The sequence below is a fragment of the Bubalus bubalis genome, chromosome 12, assembly GCF_019923935.1.
Source record: "Bubalus bubalis isolate 160015118507 breed Murrah chromosome 12, NDDB_SH_1, whole genome shotgun sequence".
NCBI classification, from domain to species: domain Eukaryota; kingdom Metazoa; phylum Chordata; class Mammalia; order Artiodactyla; family Bovidae; genus Bubalus; species Bubalus bubalis.
Window position 1 is genome coordinate 97,221,196 of NC_059168.1, and position 22,012 is coordinate 97,243,207.

At 48.3% G+C, this 22,012-nt stretch overlaps 1 protein-coding gene across 13 annotated transcripts in view; it reads left to right on the top strand.

Moving 5' to 3' along the window:
* RALGPS1 (Ral GEF with PH domain and SH3 binding motif 1) overlaps positions 1 to 22,012 on the top strand; it is a 295,395-nt gene that overhangs the window by 83,738 nt on the left and 189,645 nt on the right. For all 13 annotated transcript variants that reach the window (XM_044926350.2, XM_044926347.2, XM_025262369.3 and 10 more), the window contains one exon: positions 12,793 to 12,876. In XM_044926350.2, the coding sequence (XP_044782285.1) occupies positions 12,793 to 12,876 (84 nt within the window). The remainder of the gene's footprint in view (positions 1 to 12,792; positions 12,877 to 22,012) is intronic.

The following is a 22,012-nucleotide window of genomic DNA, read 5'->3' on the forward strand; positions in this document are numbered from 1 at the left end:
GGGTTAGGAAGTCTCCGTGAAAACGTGAAATCACAATGTGAATGGCACATGTCTTTCTCCATCTTTTTTGAATGTATTTCTTTCCATCTGCTTGATTGCCCTCCTCTATTAGTGCGGTGACAAGCTCACCTCCCTTTGTGGGGCAGGGGAGTGGAGGTGGGGACAGAGCTTCAGCAGCAGGGTCACGAAGAACCCGTTACGTGAGATCAGTCATGAGTGGGTGCCTCGCCTGGTCTGTCTTCCTGCTTTCCCCAGGCTAACTTTCCTCCCTGGTCCTCGACTGACTGCCTTGGCTCCCTGCCGGCCCCAGCCCTGCTGATGGGGCTTCTGGGCTTATCTTTGGTTGTCCTGCCTGACCTCTCCAGTTCGGTAATTCTTTCTCATACTTCAGGGTCTTGCCTTTGTACCTTGGTTAGAGCTCTGTTGTCCAAGACGGTGGCCACATGTGGCTATTGGACCCTTGACATGTGGCTGGTCCAAACTGAGGTGTTCTGTAAGTGATTTCAGAGACTTAGTACAAAAGAATGTAACCTATCTCATGAACAATTTTGTGTATTTTATATTGATTACAGGTTGAAAAGATAATATTTTGATATGTTGAGTTAAATAAAACAGTTGAAAGTAATTTCACCTTTTTTATTCTTTTTTTAAACATGGCTATTAAAAAATTTAAAACACATGGCTTGCACTATATTGCTATTGGCCAGCACTGGGGTATAGGCCTTTTTCAACCAGGGGTCCACGAGAGAGTTAAGCCTCGTGCCTGAAGGTCCACTGTGTATGCAAGTGTCCTAGCCTCAGGAGGGTTAAGAAAGTCACTCACATCATTTTCTGTGTTGTGCAGTTCGGATAAGGAACCTCGTAGAGAAAGGCCGCACCACCTGTTGTTTGTATCTGTAATTCCGAGTCCTGTGTGTAGGGGTCCCCAGCCTCCGGGATCTCATGCCTGTTGATCCGAGGTGGAGCTGATGTAATAATAGTAGAAATACACCGCACAATAGATGTCACGTGCTTGAATTGTCCCCAGATCATCTCTCCACTGAGGCTGTGGGAAAACCGTCTTCCGGGAAGCTGGTGCCCAGCTCCAGAGACGCTGCGCACCACTGCTGCGGCTCTCCTCTCCTATGTTACATGCCCATGGCTGTTGGTTTGACATAGATATTACTAAGCTTCCAAGTTCTATTTTTCTTTTTAGAAATCCCATCAAATGTTGCATTTTGCTAGTTACTTTTCAGTATCTGAGAGGAAAGTGACCCTCTTCCTTCTTTGATTTACCCACTCCGGTACTCTTGCCTGGAAAATCCCATGGACGGAGGGGCCTGGCGGGCTGCAGTCCATGGGGTCGCTAGGAGTCGGACACAACTGAGCGACTTCACTTTATTTTTTCACTTTCATGCGTTGGAGAAGGAAATGGCGACCCACTCCAGTGTTCTTGCCTGGAGGATCCCAGGGACGGGGGAGCCTGGGGGGCTGCCATCTATGGGGTCGCACGGGGTCGGACACGACTGAAGCGACTTAGCAGCATGCTATTATTATGTTAATAGTTTTCATAATATATAGCTTATCCTTACATTTTAAAATTATTTATTTATTTATTTGGCTGCGCTGGGTCTTCGTTGCTGCACATGGGTTTTCTCTAGTTGTGGCAAGTGGGGGCTTCTCTCGTTGCGGGGCACAGGCTCTAGGGCGCGGGCTTCAGGAGTTGTGGCTGGCTCATTAGCTGTTCCGAGGCATGTGGAATCTTCCCCGACCAGAGTTGGCACCTGTGCCCCCTGCTTTGGCAGCAGATTCCTATTCACTCCACCACCAGGCAAGTGCCCTGCGTTTTTTCAGACAAACCCACCAGGCCATGTAGCATGGTTTTTTTTCCCCCACTTGTTCTGATTCCTTAGGTGTTCAGGTTTGGGGCTTATTTCCATCACCTTTTGTGCTCTGGAATAAATTATTTAGCATAAGAATTAGGTATTACTTAAACATCTAATGATGAAGTCTGATCAGACCCACTGGTAAAATCACATGGCCCTGGAACTTCTGAGTTCACTTTTCCAGTTTCCGACGTGGTGTTTAGCATACTCACCAGACATAGAAAAGTTTGAGTTGGCCAAAAAATAGAAGGCAGTGCGAGGGCTAGGTCAGAGCCTGCCCTCGCCATGAAGCAGGTACTCCCAGAAATTTCATCTCGTGTTCCTGGTAGTGTCGTGGACAACTGCAGTTTGCAGAGATCCAGATGAAGAAGGGTTGAATTGTGCGGGGGGCCGGGGGTGGTGGGCGGTGGTGGTGGCGAACGTGATTACCAGATTTAAATTGCAGTGAAAACAGTGAGCAGCGAACCAACTATTGCAGAAAACCGAAGGAGAATTAAATGACAGACTGAAATTTCCTCCTAGAGCTAGGAAAAACAAAGGGACACAAATACGATGAATTGTTTTTAGGAGATGTCCTGTGTGTATGAGGAATCCTATGAACGGAGAGTGGGGCAGACATGAGAGCATGTAGGAAGGACGGAACCGCACCTACAGTGTGAGTTTCATCGAGAGGGTGAGTGTGTGTGCCCGTGTGCAGCCCTCCTCCTCCTCCTGCCCTGGGATTGGGCAGGGGTCCCTGTTCTGGACACAGACACCCTCTGATGCCAAGGAGGTCAGGCTCCTGAGACCTGCAGACTCAGGTTTGAATCTTGGCGCTCATATCGACCACATAAGTGGATCTCAGCAAACTGCTTAACTCCTCTAACTAAACTTTCATTTCTTCCATCTGCAAAATGGGGCAGTCACAGTACCCATCTGCAGGGTTGTTGTGAGAATTCAGTGAGCAATGGATACATGTACGTAAAACGCTTGACATGGTGCCTGACCCTTAGTAAGCGTTCAGTGAAGTTAGCTGTTGTTGTTTCTGCCATTACTATTAACTGAATGTGAATTCTGGTTTCTCTGGGTGTTAGGCTGATAGGTGACTTAAGGTCTCTTCTCTGGGCTTTCTGTGTTGTTTAAGTTTTCTGCAGTGAACACGTGCTAGGTCCCTGATCAAAAAAAGCCCAAGTGTACTCTTTTTAAAAAGAGAACATCTGAATGATGTTATTTGGAAAAAATATTTCCCAAGACTACGGAGAAAGGGGGTTGAGCACAGTCCCCAGGGTGAGGGTGGAAAGTGAACGTGCGGCCCCGTGGGCCTCGTGACCGGCCCGGGATCCGGGCGGCTGTGCTGCGGGCGGCTCTCCGCGCTCTGCTCACGGGGCCCTTTCCCCGTCACATGGACTGGAGGCGGTCCACAGGGCTGCAACTTGGCCGCTGCCCTGCCTGGACAGCTGGTTCCAATTGTGCCGAGCTGCACAGCCCTGGGGCTGGAAAGGTTTGCATCATCTTCACGACCCTCAGTCTACATGTTTGCTCAGCAGACGGTAGTCTGAGGACTTGACGAAACAGTAGTGACTGTGGACGTGTGGCTCTATCGAAATGCATAGAAGCTGAAAAAGCAGATTCCTTCTATTCAGTCAGTGACCTCTGCCCTAAATATGCACCCCGGTTCCGCAGAAGGCACCCGTTTGTCCCTGGCAACTCTTCCTTACTCTGTGGTCTGTCTGGCCAGGGCTTCTGAGCCCTGCAGAGGCCCTCGTGTGCCTTCCTCCCCGGCCAGCCTCCTCCTTTTCTTCGCACACAGCCCCCAGCAGGTGCTTGATTCATATTGCTAAAGTGACTTGCTCTCACACGAGAAAAGGATGTTGCCTGTGTATGAGGCTAGACTGTAGCACAGCACAGGAGCCCCTGACGGGGAGGTTGGGTCCACTGCGCCACCACCTCGTGGGTAAAACCCACCCCGCGCGCCACGTGAGGCTTGGGGCTGCTCTGCTCGGGCCCTCCGCCGTCCTTCCGTCCCACTCAGAGTCAACGCCAGTCTCTACCTGCCCTCCAGGCCTCCACCCCCTTCCTTCCCACCCCGTCTCCTCCCATCTCCCCAGGCTCCAGCAGCTCCAGCCTCAATGCCCACCTTGCACTGTCAGAGCTTCCAGGGTCTTCACACGCGTGCTTCCTTCCTGGAACTCTCAGCCTGGAACCCTCTCCCGGATCCTCCGGGGCTTGCTGCCGACCTCGTTCACAGTCTCCACTCCAGCTGGCTTACCGGCCAGGTGTCCCAAGGCATCTGCTCCAGCATTCCATTCCTTCATCCTGGTTAACAATTTTTTCAAAGGATTTATCATCATCTGACTTACCACAGATTTCTCATCTCTCTTCCCTCCCATGGAACATAGAAAACAAGAGCATGTTTGTTTCATCCTTTGCTGTTTTGTTTGGTCCATTGCTAGTCCTTTAACTCTGATATCAGATGAGTGTAGATGCGTTTCATAGACCGTCAGTTACTGTTGTCTCTTCCTCTTCTCTTTCTCCTCCTTCTTCATCCTTTCTTGTCACCCTCCTTCCCCTTCTTTCTCCCTCTTCTCCCGCTCCTTCTCCCAAGAAAGAGCTAAAGATGCCTCTCTCTCTCTCTGCTGACGTCACTCAGGAGACTCCACTCTAGGAAAGGCTTTTAGGGCTTCAGCCTTCAGAAACAAAGCAGGAAAGCGCTGTCGCCCTTTATTGTCTTGAGTCGTGGCGATTTGGGTCCATGTCTGTCTCCCGCACTGGCCACACACTAAGCTAGCTCCTCGAGGCCTCAGCTTTGGTCCTAGAGCTGCTTCCAGCACGGGGCCTGCTGCTCAGTTGGCTCCCCCGCCCTCCCTTCTTCCCTCCGCTCTGCCCTCATCCCTCCCTTTCTCTTCTCCTTTCCTTCCTTTCTTCCATCCTTGCCTCCTTTGGCCTTTCCTCGTCCCCTTTTCTCTTCCTTCCATTTTTCATCGCAGCTGATTTTGTCCCAGTGAGGATTTAAGGCAGCAAGGCAGGAGCCCCATTGGTGGAACCTTCCCGCTGCCCCAGTTAGCAGCTCTCTCCTCTGGGCTTCATTTGGGTAAAGCTCTACCATTTCCTGTAGGACAGACATGCTTCCTGAAGGTCCAGATGGTCGTGATTTGGTAGGCACACTCCTTCAGAAGGTACAGGTCATGTGAAAACTATCTGTTGTTTATGTTGACGCATTTATGTCATAGATGTTGACCCTGACCGGTTATCAGCAGGTTATGAGTTTATAAAAATTTTTAATTTGAGTGTTTACTCAACTGTTAAAATTTTATTTTAGAAAGTTTACAGTGTATAATATTGTAACATGTCACCTATTAAAGTTTGTTTCAGAGTCGTCATTTCTTGATATTCTGATAGTAGAGAAGAACTTATAAAGCCAGGCTTTGATCTTTTACCCTAGTCCTCTCCCCAGAGGATTCTCTTCCCCTGCTTAATTTTGGAACTTTATTTGGTGCGCTGAAACCTCTGTTTCTTGTTTCATCAGCTTTATATAGTGTCCGTTGACTGCTCACTTCCTATGCTTCTCCTTTTCGTCTCCACTGACCACCTCTGTCAGCTATGTTTACATCGTCAAGTCAATTAAATTAACATTCTGACATTTTGCAGCTGCACCAAGTCCTTCCGTCCTTCCTTAGGTTGACTTTAAAAGTTGCAAACCAACAGGCAGCATCCATTTTTGTGGCTGTGTAAATGTAGACATGCAGATGTCATTTGGGGCCAAGCCCGGTGGCATGCCAGTGTTGCGTTCCTTTTCTAATGACCCAGCGCCATTCAGGAGAGAATATGCCTCACGTCAAGGACCCATAGATTCTCTATCCATCCATTGTCTAATATTGGAGAAAAAATAAAATATTTAAATGTGTGCAACTATTAAAATATATAATATGTAAACATTTTAAATACATACTATTTAAATGTACATATACTAGTTAAGAGCTTCCCAGGTGGCTCAGTGGTAAAGAATCTGCCTGCCAATGCAGGAGACTTGGGTTTGATCCCTGAGTCGGGACGATCCCCTGGAGAAGGAAATGGCTACCCACTCTAGTATTCTTGCCTGGAAAATTCCATGGACCGAGGAGCCTGGCAGATTACAGTCCATTCGGTTGCAAAGAGTTGAATGCGCCTGAGCAACTGAGCAACCTAATACCTGGTTCCTCCATATCCAAGATTCTGAATCTGAAGATTCAACCAACTGCAGATCATGTACTACTCTATTACTTATTGAAAAAATCTGTGTCAGAGTAGACCTGTGCAGTTCAAACTTGTGTTGTTCAAAGATCACATGGACTATGTTTTTTCCCTATGCTACATACATACTATGATAAAGGTTAATTTATAAATTAGGCACAGTAGGAGATTAATAGCAATAACCAGTAATAAATAGAACCATTATAACAAGATGCCGTACTAAAAGTGAGGTGAATGTGGTGTCTCTCAAAATCTTGTATAGATTGACTGTCTTTTCCATCTTAGTTAAGCGCTTACCGTGCACTGTGGCCATATCTTTTGTAGTTTGAAGGGCGACAGCAAAACTAGCCTGAATTTCTTCTTTCTCCTTCACAATTCCACAGCTAGATTTGTTCTTACTGTAGATCTTAGCAACCTTAGTGCATTTTTTTCTATCTTTATTAAGTCAAGAACTTTCACTTTTTCATTTAAATAAGAAGCACTTTACAGCTTCTTTTTGGTGTATCCCAATTGCCAGCATCACTCCTCCTGTGCTTTGGGGCCATTATTTATTTTTTTTTTTTCTTTTCCCTTTTTTGGTTGCACCACGTGGCATGTGAAATCTAAGTTCCCTGGCCAGGGATCGATGTGCAAGCTCAGAGTCTTACTGGACCAACAGGAAGATCCCTGGGCCGTTATTAAGTATGAGGGTTACTTGAACACAAACCCTGCAACACCACGACAATCAATCTAATAACTGAGCCCGCTGCTCAGTGACTAATAAACGGGCAGGACACGGTGGGCCAAAGGATGATTCATGTCCTGAGCCGAGCAGAGCTGGAGGGCATGAGATGTCATCACCCTTCAGAACGGTGCACGGTTTAAAACGTGTGAATTGTTTATCTCTGGAATTTTCCATTTAATATGTTCGGATCTGCAGGTAACTGAAACTGCAGAAAGTGGAACTGCGGATGCAGTAGGCAGGACCACCGCTCTCTCACGGAGCCGCCAGGACCCAGGGTGGCGCTCACCCAGCCCGTCAACGCTTCTCTGTGCCCCGCGCCCCGTGCCACTGGCAGAGCAGCTCTCACCTTCCTCATGCCGCAGAAGAGGAACCCTGTAATATTTTTCTGTTTGGTCCCTTTCACTTAGCATAGTTTTTGACATTCTTCTGTGCTGATGTCTGTATCAGTAGTTCATACATTTCATCGCTGAGTAGTGGTTGATTATAACAGTGGATCACAATTTGTTTTCCCCTTCACCACCTGATAGAAATCTGGGTTGTTTTCAGTTTGAGGAAATTGAGATAAACGTGCACATGTTTCTTTTGTGTGTGGACAGATGTTTGCTTTAGTGAGATTGCTGGGTCATTTGCTAAATATATGCTTAAAATGAAAAAGAAACTGCCAGGAACTTCCCTGATGGACCAGTGAGTAAGACTCTGTGTTCCTAATGCAGGGGGCCTGGGTTCCATCTGTGGTCAGGGAACTAGATCCCACATCCTGCAATGAAGAGTTTGCATGCTGAAACTCAAGATCCTGCATGCTCCAACTAAGACTTGGCACACACACACAAAAAAAAATTTTTTTTTTTTTTTAAAAGAAACTACCAAACTGCCCTCCCAAATGGCTCTACCATTTTGCATTCCCAGCAGTGAGGTATGAGAGCTCTGAAATGCCTTGTTCCTTAGACCCCCACTGCCAACCCACAAACTGGTGCTGTCTCCCCCCACTACCTCAGTGGGTCACCCACTCCCTGGGGTGTTTCTAAAACTCCTTTGACTAGTGCATGACTGTCCCGCCGGTTCTTCTGAAGATTGTTCCAGAGGGCAGGATGGGAGGAGTGGGGAGAAGCATGGAGGGAGGAAGAAGGGGAAAAGATCGCCATTGAGCAAGATGGTAATGTGGTGTCACTGGCTGGTGCCCCTGATGGTGGTCCCTGAGGTCAGATTTAGTGACCTTCCCTTGAGGTGGTACATTTTCCATGTGGGCATGTTTTAGGAATGTAATTTGGAGAAGATTGTAGATAGAATTAGTTCATGCATGAAAGGGCCTTGTGTGGCTGCCTGTGGCTCAGTGGCTTAGATCCTGTGGTGGTCTTCTGGGAGAATTTTGTCCCCTTTCCCAGATCGCCTCTTCCAGGGCCTTACCTCACTGACCCCAGACACAGTCTGGTCAGGCCTCTCTCAGGCCACCTCAGGGCATCTGACTCCTAAAACCCTAAGCACAAAGCTGGTGGCCAGAGAAGCTTCCAGGGTGAGCGGAGACCAGTGTTGACTCTTGTTCTCACCCGGGAATGCTTAACAGATGGAGATATTAAGACAAAATTGTTTTTACACTGGCTAGGGATTTTTTCCATGGACATTCTTGTTATAAACACTGTCCTTTGTTTGATTGAACGTCTAAATGATTCTCTTGTCTTTAGGTGTTCTTTATTTAAGGCAGCTGATCAGACACCCTTTTGGTTCTGGGCCTTCTGATTTTAGGGTGTTTGTGGGAGGCCAAGGAAGGTGTGGCCAGGAGGGGGCTGACTCTACTGGTCTGGAGTCAGAAGAGAAACTTGGGCTGGACACGGGCGTGTGCTGGAAGCCATGGGGAAGTGTGATCTTCCTGGAAGGGATGCAGACACCTTCCTGGAAGGTGACCCTGGACAGGTTTATGTGGGGCTTGGGAAACATGGGGAGCTTCCCTGGTGACTCAGATGGTAAAGAATCTGCCTGCAATTCAGGAAACCTGGGTTCAATCCCTGAGTCGGGAAGATCCCCTGGAGAAGGAAATGGCAACCCGCTCCGGTATTTTTGTCTGGAGAATTCCTTGGACAGAGGAGCCTGCTGGGCTACAGATCATGGGGTTGCAGAGAGTCAACCCCATGACTGAGTGACTAATACTTTCATTACTTGGGGGACATGGGTCAGAAAAGAATAAAGCAACTGAAAAACCACTCGGAATTAGGGGCGGGGGTGGCTCAAGAGACGAGAAGACAACCAGAAGAATGCAGAGCTGAGGGGCGAGGACAGAGAGTGGAAAACAGAGGGGTTCCCCTGCCAGGGGATCAAGAAAGAGGTGGCCAGGAACGCTTTCGATAGATGTGCCTGAAAAGGGAAAAAAGAGCGAGTGAAAGCTGGAGGAGCCGGAGGCCTGGAGAAGACGGCCTTGGTTATTACTGTCAACCATCAGTATTATTTGCCGGAGAGGCTTATGTTAAGCGTCTTAAAATGCTAGCAGGAAAGAAATTGGAGAGGAAGAGGTTTGAAGATACAGGTACCAGAAAAGGCATCAGAGCAAGAGCTCTGAGCAGGGAGGGCAAGGGAGCCAGAGCCCAGAAGATGGGGCCTATGAAGACAGGACCTGCCTTCCACTGAAGCCCGAGGAAGGGAGAGGAGGCAGCTTATTTAGTGGCAGAAAGTTTCTCCCTGATAAACCCAGGGCAACAGCTGCATGATGGAGGAGAGCTGCTACAGGAGGCTGGGAGGACTGACCGGGTTCTTCCTGTCCTTTCATGTCCAGTGGACCTTGGCAGACAGCTCAGAACCAGGGGCAGCCTGGGCAAGAGCAGAGCCCCACGCGGCCCGGGGACAGCAGCCTGGCTCTCCAGCATGCAGGCTACAAGGGCCTTACTAGCCTCAGCCCAGCCCCTCGTCTCTCTTCCAGAACCAGCCCCATCTCCTCTGGTCAATTTTAACTGAATTATGCGCAAATCAGTTCCATAGCGTAGACCTTTTTTAGGCATTAGTGACTGGAAGAGTGTTGCTCTATTACTTCACATTTTCCAAACCCGCTTCACACAGATGGAATCTCTTGTATTCCAATAAGGCCAAACACAGAAGAGGAATAGTGCCAAAGAGGCTGGGCCCAGGACTTGTTTTAGTGCAGTTAGAATGGTCTTATTTCGTTTGACATCTTGATAAATCTCTCTGCACCAGTTTTGGGAGATTTCAGCAGTGAGGAAGGCTCATGCCCTGTGCATTCCCCAGATGAATCCGCTGTGAGCCAGGCCTGTGCCCTGCATGTCCCCTCCTTTGTCGGGCTTTGTCTCTCTTGGTCTCCACCAGAGTTCTGTAGAGTTAGTCTCAGCATCCTTCTCTTCCTCCGTCTCGATGAAACTGATGCCAGGAAAGTGGTCCCCAAGGAAAAGAGTGACAGGGTTGGGATTCGCAGCAAAGAAAGGACTCTCTCTCTTTTATCAAGGGATCACTCAAACATAGTGTTTTGCCCTGTTGAGGTTTGAATTCTGAATGTGACATGTCTTGTAGCGTGAAAGGGTCCAAGAATTGCACATAGTTTTTATTTATTTTTTTATTTTTAAAATTATTTATTTATTTGGCCACACTGGGTCTTAGTTGTGGCATGTGGGATCTAGTTCCCTGACCAAGGAGGGATTGAACTCAGACCCCCTGCATTGGGAGCACAGGGTCTTAGCCATGGGACCACCAGGGAAGTCCCTGCATTCAGTTTTTAAATCAAGTTCTTAGGAATGTTCAAATCAAGCAAATTTGGGGCAGATGTATTAAGTACCGGCTTTGGTTCCTGCCTGCATGACATCAGCAAAATGAAAAAGAAATAATGATAGATTTTTGTTAGTAATTGAGAGCAGTGAGAGCACATGTGGAATAAAGAAGGGAGTGTTTGGAGTTAAAGTCATGTCTGACAGCACGTGGCCGACTCTGGGAAGAGGAGTGGGGTGACCTTTATCAAGTAATTGCTGCATACCAGGTGCCCTGTGTGTGCTTTAAGCTCACTTACCTGTTCTCAAGAGCTTCGTGGGTAAATATATCATCATACCCATTTCAAGATGAGAAAATTGAGGTTCTTAGAATGCAGCTGATATGTGGAGGGCACACTCTGACCTCGGTCTGTCTGTCAGGTCCACACTGCTCCCTTTGAGAATGCCTCCCTACACAGTGTGAAAATACGACCCAAGCACTGAATTAAACGAGCACTTACAAACATGCACCCCCCTCCTATGGATATGTATATAACTTCTGCTGTTTATTAAAGAATTCAGGAAAAAACAAAGAGGGGAACTGTCACCAGCAATTGGGCAACAATCAGTCCTTGAACATCAGTTTTACAAATTCTCTTTTCTATCAGATTATAATCCATACATTTCAGAGCTGGCTTTAGGGTCCACGTGGGAGAGAAGCCCTTGCCTTCACAACTATACTTCAAAAGGGCAGTGATGCACATCTGCAGACTGATGGAAGCGTGTGTTCTAAAGTGGGTGGTGGGAGGGCCCAGTGGCGCAGAGGTGGGTCAAGTATACATTTGGAAAGAAACCCAGATATACATTTCAGAGCAAGGAGAATCATAGTAAACAGAGGTAAACTCTGCGGCTCAGACTCATGCCTACTTGTGAAAAGAAAGGGAACAGAAGGGGGGCCAAGGCTTCCCTAGTAGCTCAGCTGGCAAAGAATCCACCTGCAATGCAGGAGACTCTGGTTAGATTCCTGGGTTGGGAAGATCCTCTGGAGAAGGGATAGGCTACTCACTCCAGTTTTCTTGGGTTTCCCTGGTGGCTCAACTGGTAAAGAATCTGTCCACAATGCGGGAGACCTGGGTTCGATCCCTGGGTTGGGAAGATTCCCTGGAGAAGGGAACAGCTACCAAATTAATGGACTTCCCTGGTAGCTCAGCTGGTAAAGAATCCTCCTGTAATGCAGGAGACCTGGGTTTGATCTCTGGGTTGGGAAGAGCTGTTGGAGAAGGGATAGGTTACCCACTCCGGTATTCTTGGGCTTCCTTGGTGGCTCAGCTGACAAAGAATCCACCTGCAATGCAAGAGACTCCTATTAGATTCCTGGGTTGGAAAGATCCCCTGCAGAAGAGAATGGTGAATGGCTACCCACTCCAGTATGCTGGCCTGGAGAATTCCATAGACTGTATAGTCCATGGGGTTGCAAAGAGTCGGACACGACTGAGTGATTTTCAGAGCATTCATTCAGGAGGATGAGTAGTACTGAGCCCTCTTCTTCTTTATTAAAACTGATATGGTGAGAATTCTGTGAGATAAAAAGTGAGGCTTCCTGTCCCCTGCCCACACATAGAGGGGGTTCTTGGTACCAGCCTCACTGATAGGTAATATTTAGGTCGTTTGATTCTTCAAATTATAATGCTAAACCTGCTAGGAAAAAAGAGACAAGGCTCCTGAAAAAGATATTAAGGGCACCTCTCCTCCTGCCCCTCTTTGCTTGTGTGAGAGATAGGAGAGGCCAGCTACAGGAAGGAATCCAAGGTCATCCAAAAGATTCTCTGATAGCAATGGGCTTGGCCTGGGATGTTCCCTGATTCCAGGAATGGACGATGTCCCTGGGCCAATGAGAATCTTCAGCCAAATTTTAAGTTAGCCCTGGGAGGGGGTGGTGAATCCTGCTTATTATAATATTATACCCTCTATTAGACAGTCTGCAGTAAGAAGGGACTTCTAGTCCCAGGGAGCTGGCAGAGTGGCCTTGTCGGGTTGAGAATAATTTGGGCACAGAAGTCCCGAGAGATGTGGCTGGGGTTGTGGAGATAAGTAACCTGCTTCTCACCCTCGCCTCTGGGGGTCCCAGGATGCCCCTCTACCTGTGGACCCAGCCCCTTTCTCCAGAGGAGGAGGAGACTCTCCTCCACCCTGGGAGGGCACAGATGGCCAAGGTTTCAGCCCTTCCCCACCTCTGGGCCCACCTTCCAGGTAGATGCCCGTCTGTATTTGCATCCTCACTGGAATCACTGTTTGAAATTGACTCTGTGCTTCCTAGGAACTAGCCAGCTGTGGATGGAGTAAGAAGGAGAAACATAGTCTCGCCCCCAACGTCGTGGCCTTTACCCGGAGGTTTAACCAGGTAAGAACACCCCATGCACGTGCGCGTGCAGATAGTAATCTGTTGTCCCCCGTAGGCTGGGAGCCCCGCCAGGCTTCACTCCCAGGCACCGGCCCCAGTCCAAAGCCCTCTTCCTGAACCCCCCACCTTCACCCCTGCTTGTGCCGTCACAGTCCTTTTTCACACAACAGATGGGATTGAACACATCTTGTCTGTATCTAAATCATTTCAGTGGCTTCCAGTTCCACTGAAGCTAAGGTTCTCCGGGCATCCTTAATGTCCCCTGCAAGGTCCTGCATGGGGGTCTGGCTTCTGTCCTCCCCTCCGACCTCATCTCATCCCTCCCCTCTACTCTGGGCTTCGGCCTTCCTGGCCTCCCCCCTCTTTCCTGCTGCATCACGTCTCAGTCCCATGAGGCCCCCATTCGTGCTGTTCTCTCTGTTCAGCTCCTAATCTGATCTCAGCCAGAATGTCACCGTCTCCAGGAGTCTTCCGTGAACCCCAGCCGGTGTAAGGGCTCCCCACCACACGTCCCCTCATTGCTCCTCTGCGTCTCCGTGTGGCCCTTTCCCCGTCTGGCCGCACTTTGTGTAGCTCTTTAGTCTCCATCTTCCTTGCCACTCTGTGGGCTCCATGAGGGCAGGAATGTGTTTGTCTTGTTCATCTCTGCTTCCCCTACCACCTTACCCAGTGTCAGCTGTTTTCAGTAAGTATGTGTAGAGTGAAAGAATGAGGTGCTCAATAAATGCTCCTCGAATTGAATTTCTCTGAGTTCCTGATGACCTGGTCACTGGCCCCACCCATGCTACTACTACAGACCTGCGAGGCTCACTCAGAAGCTTTGCTCCAGGTATGAAGCTGCATCCCCACCTAAAGGAATGTTATCAGGGACTTGGACCAACTGAGCCGGGGGGGTTGGGGGCGCGGGCTTCTGATTGCTCAGACAGACCTGCGAGAACATGATCTTCGGTAGAAAATACCCTGCAAGACCCCCTTGAGTAGACCAAACCTCCAAATGGGACTGTTGACAGCCTTTCCTCTTTGTTCTGTTTTTCTGGTTTCAAATGAGGACAGTGGCCTAGAGGTTGCACAGAGTACGTGACTGGAGCCCGGAGTGTTGGGCCTGGGATCCCTTTGGGCCTTCCCTCCAGCTGGGCCATTCCTCTCGGAAATGCCGGGTGCTATGCATCACCATTATTCAGCCTCTCCAGCCTCAGCTGGCTACCACCCCGAGCACAGCAGGAGCCCTCAGGGAGGCACCAGCTTGTAGTCAGCTGATCAGGCCTGGAGTTCGCATTACCGTTGTTTTATGAGATACAGTAGGAACTACGGAAGGCCTAGCTACATCTGCGGTAGGGACTGTACATCGTTTGTTTTGAAAAGAGAAATTCTGAAGCCTTTTGTGTTTTTGTGTGTTTTTGTTTTTTTTTTTACTCTTTATTTTCAAAATCTTTTCCTTTTCAACTGAGCTTAGTCTTTTAAAAACAACCAGATGTGTACACACTATCAGGGGATTCATAGTTTCCTTAGCAAAACTATTTGGAAGCCAGCCGAGTCCCACCTCTGATCAGCCACAGTGCTCCCGGAGGAGGGCCACTGGGGGCTCTGATGTAATCTGCTTTGCACGCGGAGGCCAGGTCAGCTTGGCAAAGGGCAGTGCGGCTTGTTCTGCAAACAGTTGTGTCGTGTCCAGCTCGGACCAAGCGGGTGAAGCAAGCCAGAAGTAAAGCTGCCTTTTCCCAAACAGGATACTCTGAGAGAGGGTCTTCCTGCCGGCCTGTGAGCCGCTTAGAGAGTGGTTCCTAGGCGCAGCCCTGGTACCAGCTTTGGCTTGAAAACTGGCCCATGGCCAGGCTGTCAGCCACCAGAGCTGCTTTCCCTGAGATGAACTGATTGGTATCCATCCCCTCCTGGCCGACTTTCATGTGTGTCACCCAGGCTGCTCATCAGACTCCAACTAAAGGCAAGCGGGTCACTTACCTCTCTGAGCCTGTTTGCTTATCTGCAAATGAAAATCATAGTAGTACTCACTTTGCACAGTTGTTTCAAACATTAAATGAGATGATCTAGGTAGAGCTCTTAGCACAGTGTCTGTGTCTAGTAGGCATTCAAGCATGTTTTGGCCAGGGCGGGGAAAAAGAAAGATTAGCTGATTGGAAGGAGGTTGTTGGGGAATCTGAGGCTCCCTGTGGCCAAATCAGAGCCAGTGCTCTGGTCAGCCCTGGAGGACGTGGCTGCTCCTCCATGGGGCCTGCGTCCCTTAGCCTTTGTTTATGGAATGGCTGGGATGCAAGAGCTGGGCTGAATTCCCTAGGGGTCTGTTATGGGCCAGGCCTGTGCCTTGGCCCCAGGGAGTTCATCGTAAAGCCAGAAGTTCTCAACCCTTTTTGAATCATGGGTTTTTTTGTTTTTTTGTTGAGAATCTGACGTATCACCTATGAACCTGCCCTTAGATAAATAGACACATGTATACATTTGCATTTAAGTGAGTGCATTTAAGTTAAGTGACTGGATTTTCTGCTGGCCCCCCACAGTCCCCCACAGCCCCTGAGTTTTTGCATGAATGCCTTAGAGGACAGCAGGCTGAGAAGCTGTGGTTGCGTGGACTCCAACAGACTGGAGTATGCGTCTTAGTTGTACGACCTGTTACCTGTATGATCTTGGAATGTCTTTCAGCCTCTGACCTTCCTCATTTATGAAATAGGAAGAATCATTTCAAGTGGTTTTTGAAGATCAGATGAGAATCATGGATGTAAAAGGTTTAGCTCAGCACCTGACACACAGTAAACAAATCAAATTAGCTTTAAAACAGGTGGTACCGTCATGGGCGGAGAAGGCAATGGAACCCCACTCCAGTACTCTTGCCTGGAAAATCCCACAGACAGAGGAGCCTTGTAGGCTGCAGTCCATGAGGTCGCAAAGAGTCGGACACGACTGAGCGACTTCACTTTGACTTTTCACTTTCATGCATTGGAGAAGGACATGGCAACCCACTCCAGTGTTCTTGCCTGGAGAATCCCAGGGACAGAGGAGCCTGGTGGGCTGCCGTCTGTGGGGTCACACAGTCGGACATGACTGAAGCGACTTAGCAGCAGCAGCAGCGTCATGGGAGCTACAAGCTGAAAGGAAGCTTAGTTTTGGGCCCAAGTGCTGGTGGTAGGGTGGGGATTGTGTCCTGAAGATGAAGAATTTGGAAGAAATGGACAGGGAATTGGGAGAACTTGGTTCCAGTCTGGTCTCTGCTGCTAACCTGTTCTGAGGCCTGGACAAGTCCAAGTGTGGGTCATTAGATCCTTACATATTAGCGGGGTCTGGACAGGGCAGAGGTTCTCAATGCTTTGCCCGGGAGGGTGGCTTTCACTCTACTCAGGACTGATATATACACATAGTTCCTAATGACGGAACCCCCTACTGGCTCACGGAACAAATCCAGGGAGAGGTTAGACTTCACGTATTTCGGGGGGGCCTCAGGCAGTACTGGAGAAGGCAATGGCACCCCACTCCAGTACTCTTGCCTGGAAAATCCTATGGACGGAGGAGCCTGGTGGGCTGCAGTCCATGGGGTCCCTAAGAGTCAGACACGACTGAGTGACTTCACTTTCACTTTCCACTTTCACGCATTGGAGAAGGAAATGGCAACCCACTCCAGTGTTCTTGCCTGGAGAATCCCATGGACAGAGAAGCCTGGTAGGCTGCAGTCCGTGGGGTTGCACAGAGTCGGACACGACTGAAGCGACTTGGTGGCGGCGGCAGGCGGTACTGCCATCTCCACCTGGAGGTCCCGCTTTCCTCTGCACCGGCTCCCCACAAGCAGCCTCCTCCTCTCTGGTTCCCAGCAGCTCCCTGTGAGGGCAACTCCCGCAGCAAAGACCTGCCCCTCTTCCGCTCCACGTCCTGGACTGGAGACTCCGGGTTGACGGCCGTGGTTTGGATCCTCTGCTGTGCACCCTGACCTCATGGCCCTGACAGGAAACAGGAGGCCCTGACTGGCCAAGTCTCAGAAGCAGGCCTTCCGGTGGAGGCAGGGAGTGAGATTGGAGGACCGGCAGTTCCTCCAGGAAAGTCGGTGCTCGGGCAGGAAGTGGCTGAGAGCGATGGCAGGGCCCCCGCAGACCCTCTTCCCTCTGGTACTCTTCCATCCTGCTCGGAGCTTTCCTGCTGATACCCCATCACTCTTCTAACTGCCCGCTTCCCCCCCTGCCCCCAACTCCCGTCATTAGCCTAACCCCTGAATGTTCCCACTCCTCCTTGGCTTTAATCAAGACTCTTAAAAAAAAAATATTTATTGAGCACTGAGGCTCAACTCACCTGAGTTAGACACTGTACTGAACATTTAACCTGCATTTGATTCTGTTTTCACAAAGCCCACTGAGGCTGATATTTTAAACCCATTTTATGAATGAGAAAGCTGAGGTTCTAGAAAATGAAATAACTTGCTCAAAGTCACATAGCTGGTGAGTTTCTCTGTTGAAAGGCCTCCCCCATTTTTCTGAACATGACTCCCATAGATCCCCCTGGTTCTTCCAGACCTCATTTATCACAGAGCTGGGAGGCAGTGTTAGCATTTTCCCTTCCAAAAGCTACCTCCAAACAACTTTCTTTCCTCGTTGTATAAACCCACTTTCATTTGAGACTCATTGCTTCTAGTTACATTCATTTATTTATTTAATAGACATTGACTGAGCATGTCCCAGGCTCTGTCTTTGGTCCAGGGTGGTCAATAGTAAACTAGATGTAGCCCTTGCTCACAGTCTAGCTGGAGAGACAGAAGTAATGGAGGTGCTGACAGTCCAGGAGAATCAGCATGAGGATGGGAAAACCAGAGGAGAGGTGTGGGCAGTAGGAAGGGAGGCCAGGAGACTGGATCGGAGTCTGTCCCATTCATCCAGGTGAAGAATAGAGATGTGAAGTGGCCAGACTCAACAGAATATTGAGACCAAATGGTAGCTCTTGGTGATTGATGAGACATGGAGGGAGATGACAGGGAGGTGCAAGGAGGGCCCCTTTGGTCCTTGGCAGCATCTCTCTTTGAGATAGTAAGCACAGAGGAGGAGCAGCTGGGAGGGAGGAGATGAGAAGGGTTTGGACGTGTGAGTTCAGCTGTGCAGCAGGTATCAGATGTTTGCGTCTGGGAGTCAGGGGAAAGATCCAGCATGGAGATGCAGATATTGAATCAGCCGCATCCGAAGCACAGGAGTGGATGAGATCACCCTGGGAGCAAGAGAAGTCCCTGTGAGAGTGGGAAGGGCAGAGGAGAGGGGGCTGAGAACGAGCAGCCCGGGGACGAGAAGATCTCCCAGAAAAGGTGGTGTTTGGAAATCAGGGTCTCAAGGATATGGGGATGCTACAGAATGGGTCAGTTAAAAGGACTAGAAAGGAAGTCTTAGCAGCACGGCGGTGGTGAGCTCAGCAGGAGCTGTTTTGTGGGGATGTGAAATAGAAGCTGGGCTGTAGCAGGCTGAGCCGTAGGAGGTGTGAGGGAATGGAGAGAGCAGATGTAGACGATGCTCCCAACGAGAAAGATGAGGAGTGGCTGCAGGGACTGAAGATGTCCAGGGAGGTGGTAATAGTCCTTTTTTCTTTTCAGCGTAAAGAGCTTTGGGGATGTTCTTATTTTGAATGGAAGGAGCCACTAGACCAGGAAAAATTAAAGATGAGAAGAGAGCAGGTATATGTAATGAAGTGAAGTTCCAGCAGAGGTGGGAGAGGCCGGGACCTGGGCACTCTGTGTTGTAAAAGGCGAGTCTGCAGAAAGGAAAGATACAGACACAGGTCTGCTTGTAGGTGTGGTGCGAGGAGGTTCGTGGCTCCTCTTTCCTCATGGAATTGGAGGTGAAGCTGGGGACACAGCAGGGAAGCTTGAGGGGGCTGGGGAAAGCTTGAAAAAACCAACCAGGGAAAAGAGAAAACTGACCCTGGAAATATAGAAAGACTCATGGGTAGAGCCAGTGGACCAGATGAAATAGAGATTGTGGCTTTTAAAGTGGCCCCAGGGCATGAGAGTGGATGGTTTTATTCTAGTTGCACTTGGCAGCCAAAAGAAAGGGGCACAGGAAGGTAAGTGGTTGGATCCATCCACAATTAGCAAAGCAGATTCTTTTTGAAGGACCTCAGGGCAAGGACTGAAGTGACAAATGATAGAGGATCTATCTGCTTTTAAGAAGGGAAGGGTTTCCAGGGACTCCAGAGTCTGGCGAGAGGGAAGGGTGGGCATAGGGCTTGGGGTGGACTCAAGGAGAAAGTAAGGACTAGAAGGGTTAAAGGTTATGGCCCCAGATTGGAACTTCAGGTCTCTGATGCAGGGCACTCCTTGGTAATTAGGAGAAGGAGGTGACTGGAGTGGTGGGTGGTAATAGCTGCCGAAATGATAACGTGACCTTGAGGCCACGGTCTCAAGGTGATGGTCTTAGGTGATATTGAAGTTGCCCAAAGAAGAAGGCAGGATTTGCTGTGGAGAGGAAGGTGGTGGTCCAGATGCTGATCTACCTGCTATCTCTAAAGCTTCACTTTTCCAGACTCTGAAAAAAAAGGGGATGCATATATATGTGGCCTTTTCAGACTGTCTTTTCACTTAGCCACATGCATTTAAGATTCATTCATGTATTTTTATAGCTTGATGGCTTTTTTTTTACGTGAGTACTATTCAGTGTTTGGATTTACCAGTTTGTCTATCCATTCATCTATCAAAGGACTTCCAGTTTTTGATAATTATGAATAAAATTGCTATAAACATTTGCATGTTGTTTTTTTTTTGGTGTGTGGACATAAGACTTCAAATAAACTGGGTAAATGCCTAGGAGTACAGTTACTGGATCCTGTCTGTACCATTTTCAATTCCCATCAGCAATGAAGGAAAGCTTGTGTTGCATCATATTCTTGCCAGTAATTGGTATTGTCGTTTTTTAAGAAATTTAAATTAAAAGTTTAAACTAGAATGGCTCAGTTCTAATAGGTGTGTGATAATCCCACTTTCCTATGCTTTATCCAACCACTCCTAGACAGTTATGCCTGGACCTCGGTGCCCCAGGTGAAGACTGGGATGTCACAGTGATCAGAGGGTCAGAGGGTGAGGGGAAAGAAAGCATGTTATATGAGGATCAGAGGAAGGATCTAGGAATGTGAAGACTTGGAGAGGAGGTAATTAAGGTTTTCAAGTAATTGAGGGGTTCTTATGGGGAAACGGACTGAATAGAACCTATGGGGCCTAATCAGTAAGTGCAGGGAGCAGGGGATAGAAGTGGGTAGGCGGTTGCTTTCTCCTGATACAGGGTGGTTCCCTGCCCGTGGAGGCTCAGGCAGAGCCCAGACAGTGTTTTATTGCAGCGCCAGAAATCTAGTGGTGGGGGTAGGGAGAGGCTGGGACCTCTGCTTTCCCATCCTACTCCAGGTTTCTAAGGAAACCATGAGTGGGCTTATTGAGAAATTTGGAGCAAAAGTCACTTTCTTGTAAGAAAAGATAGCATTCTAAAACCTGGATTTTTCTTTACTTTATGCTTTGATTGTTTTCATTTGTGGTTGATTAGCTAAAGCTCTTTGTGTTCATAACTGTTCTGCTTTATTCACTTCTAATACTGTTGTGAAAATTCCCCGGGGATATCTTAGTCCCCAGTGCCTTAACTCCAGTGCTAGCTGTACCACCAAAACAGTAATCGTGATCGTAATAGCTTATGTGTTTTACAAGCTTACTAGCACCGTGACCAAGAGGCATTTATTCCATGTGTGCATGGACTGATTCAGCAGTTGAAAATGAATTAATGTAATCCACTGCATTAACAGGCTAAAGAAGAAAAAGCATAACATCTTATCAGTTGACCCAAAAAAAGCATTTGACAAAATTCAGCATGCATTCATAATACAAAGAAACTCTCAGCAAATTAGGAATAGAGGGGCAACTTCCTCAACTTGATAAAAGACATCTACGGAAAACCCTGCAGCTGACATCATACTTAACGTTAAGACACTCCATGCTTTTCTTTTAAGATTGGACGTGCTCTTTCACCACTGCCACTTAACATTGAACTGGAAGTCCTTGCTAGTGCAGTAAGACAAGGGAATAAAAAGATACTCAGACTGAAAAGGAAGAACTAAAAGTGCCTTTATTCAAAGATGACATGATTAGGACTTCCCTGGAGGTCCAGTGGTAAAGAACCCACCTCGCAACGCAGGGTACCCTGGTCAGGGAACTAAAATCCCACATGCCTTGGCGCACCTAAGCCCACATGCTGCAACTGCTGAGCCATTGCACCACAGTGGACGATCTGTGCTGAAACTAAGACCCCACGCAACCAAAATAAGTAAATAAAAATATTTTTAAAAGGATGACATGATTATCTGTGCAGAAAATCCCAAAGACATCTATTTTTAAAACTTCTGGAACCATAAGTGAGTATACCAAGGATTCAGGGCATAAAATCAATATAAAAGCGTCTCTGTGTACCAGCAATGCGGAATTGGAATTTGAAATTAAAAAATAACACCACCATTTACAGTAGTGTGTGCACACACACACACAAGGAATACTTAGGTATAACTCTAACAAAGTACGTACAGGTTCTATATGCAAAAAACTATAAAACCCTAATGAAGTCAAAGTAGATTGAAATAGATATTCTGTCTTCATATATCAGAAGACACGTTATTAAGATTTCAGCTTGTTCCATAGACTTGTTCCATTTTCTTGATCTGTAGACTCAATTCAACTCCAGTCAAAATCCCAGCAAGCTGGGCTTCCCTGGTGACTCAGTGCTTAAGAATCCACCTGACAACACAGGAGACACAGGTTTGATCCTTGATCTGGGAAGATCCCACAGGCCACAGAGCAACTAAGCCCGTGCGCTACAACTATTGAGCCTGTGCTCTGAAGCCCGGGAGCCACAACTGCTGAGCCTGCATGCCTTAGAGATGGTGCTCTGCAATGAGAGAGGCCCCCACAAAAAGAAGCCCACGCACTGCAACTAGAGAGTAGCCCCTGCTCTCCACAACTAGAGAAAAGCCCGAGTGGCACCAAAGACCCAGCACAGCCAGAAGTAAATAAATAAATAAACTTATTTTAAAAAATCCCAGTAAGCTATTTCATGTGCTGTGTGCAGTGCTCAGGTGCTCAGTCGTGTCCGACTCTTTGTGACCCCATGGACTGTAGCCCGCCAGGCTTCTCTGT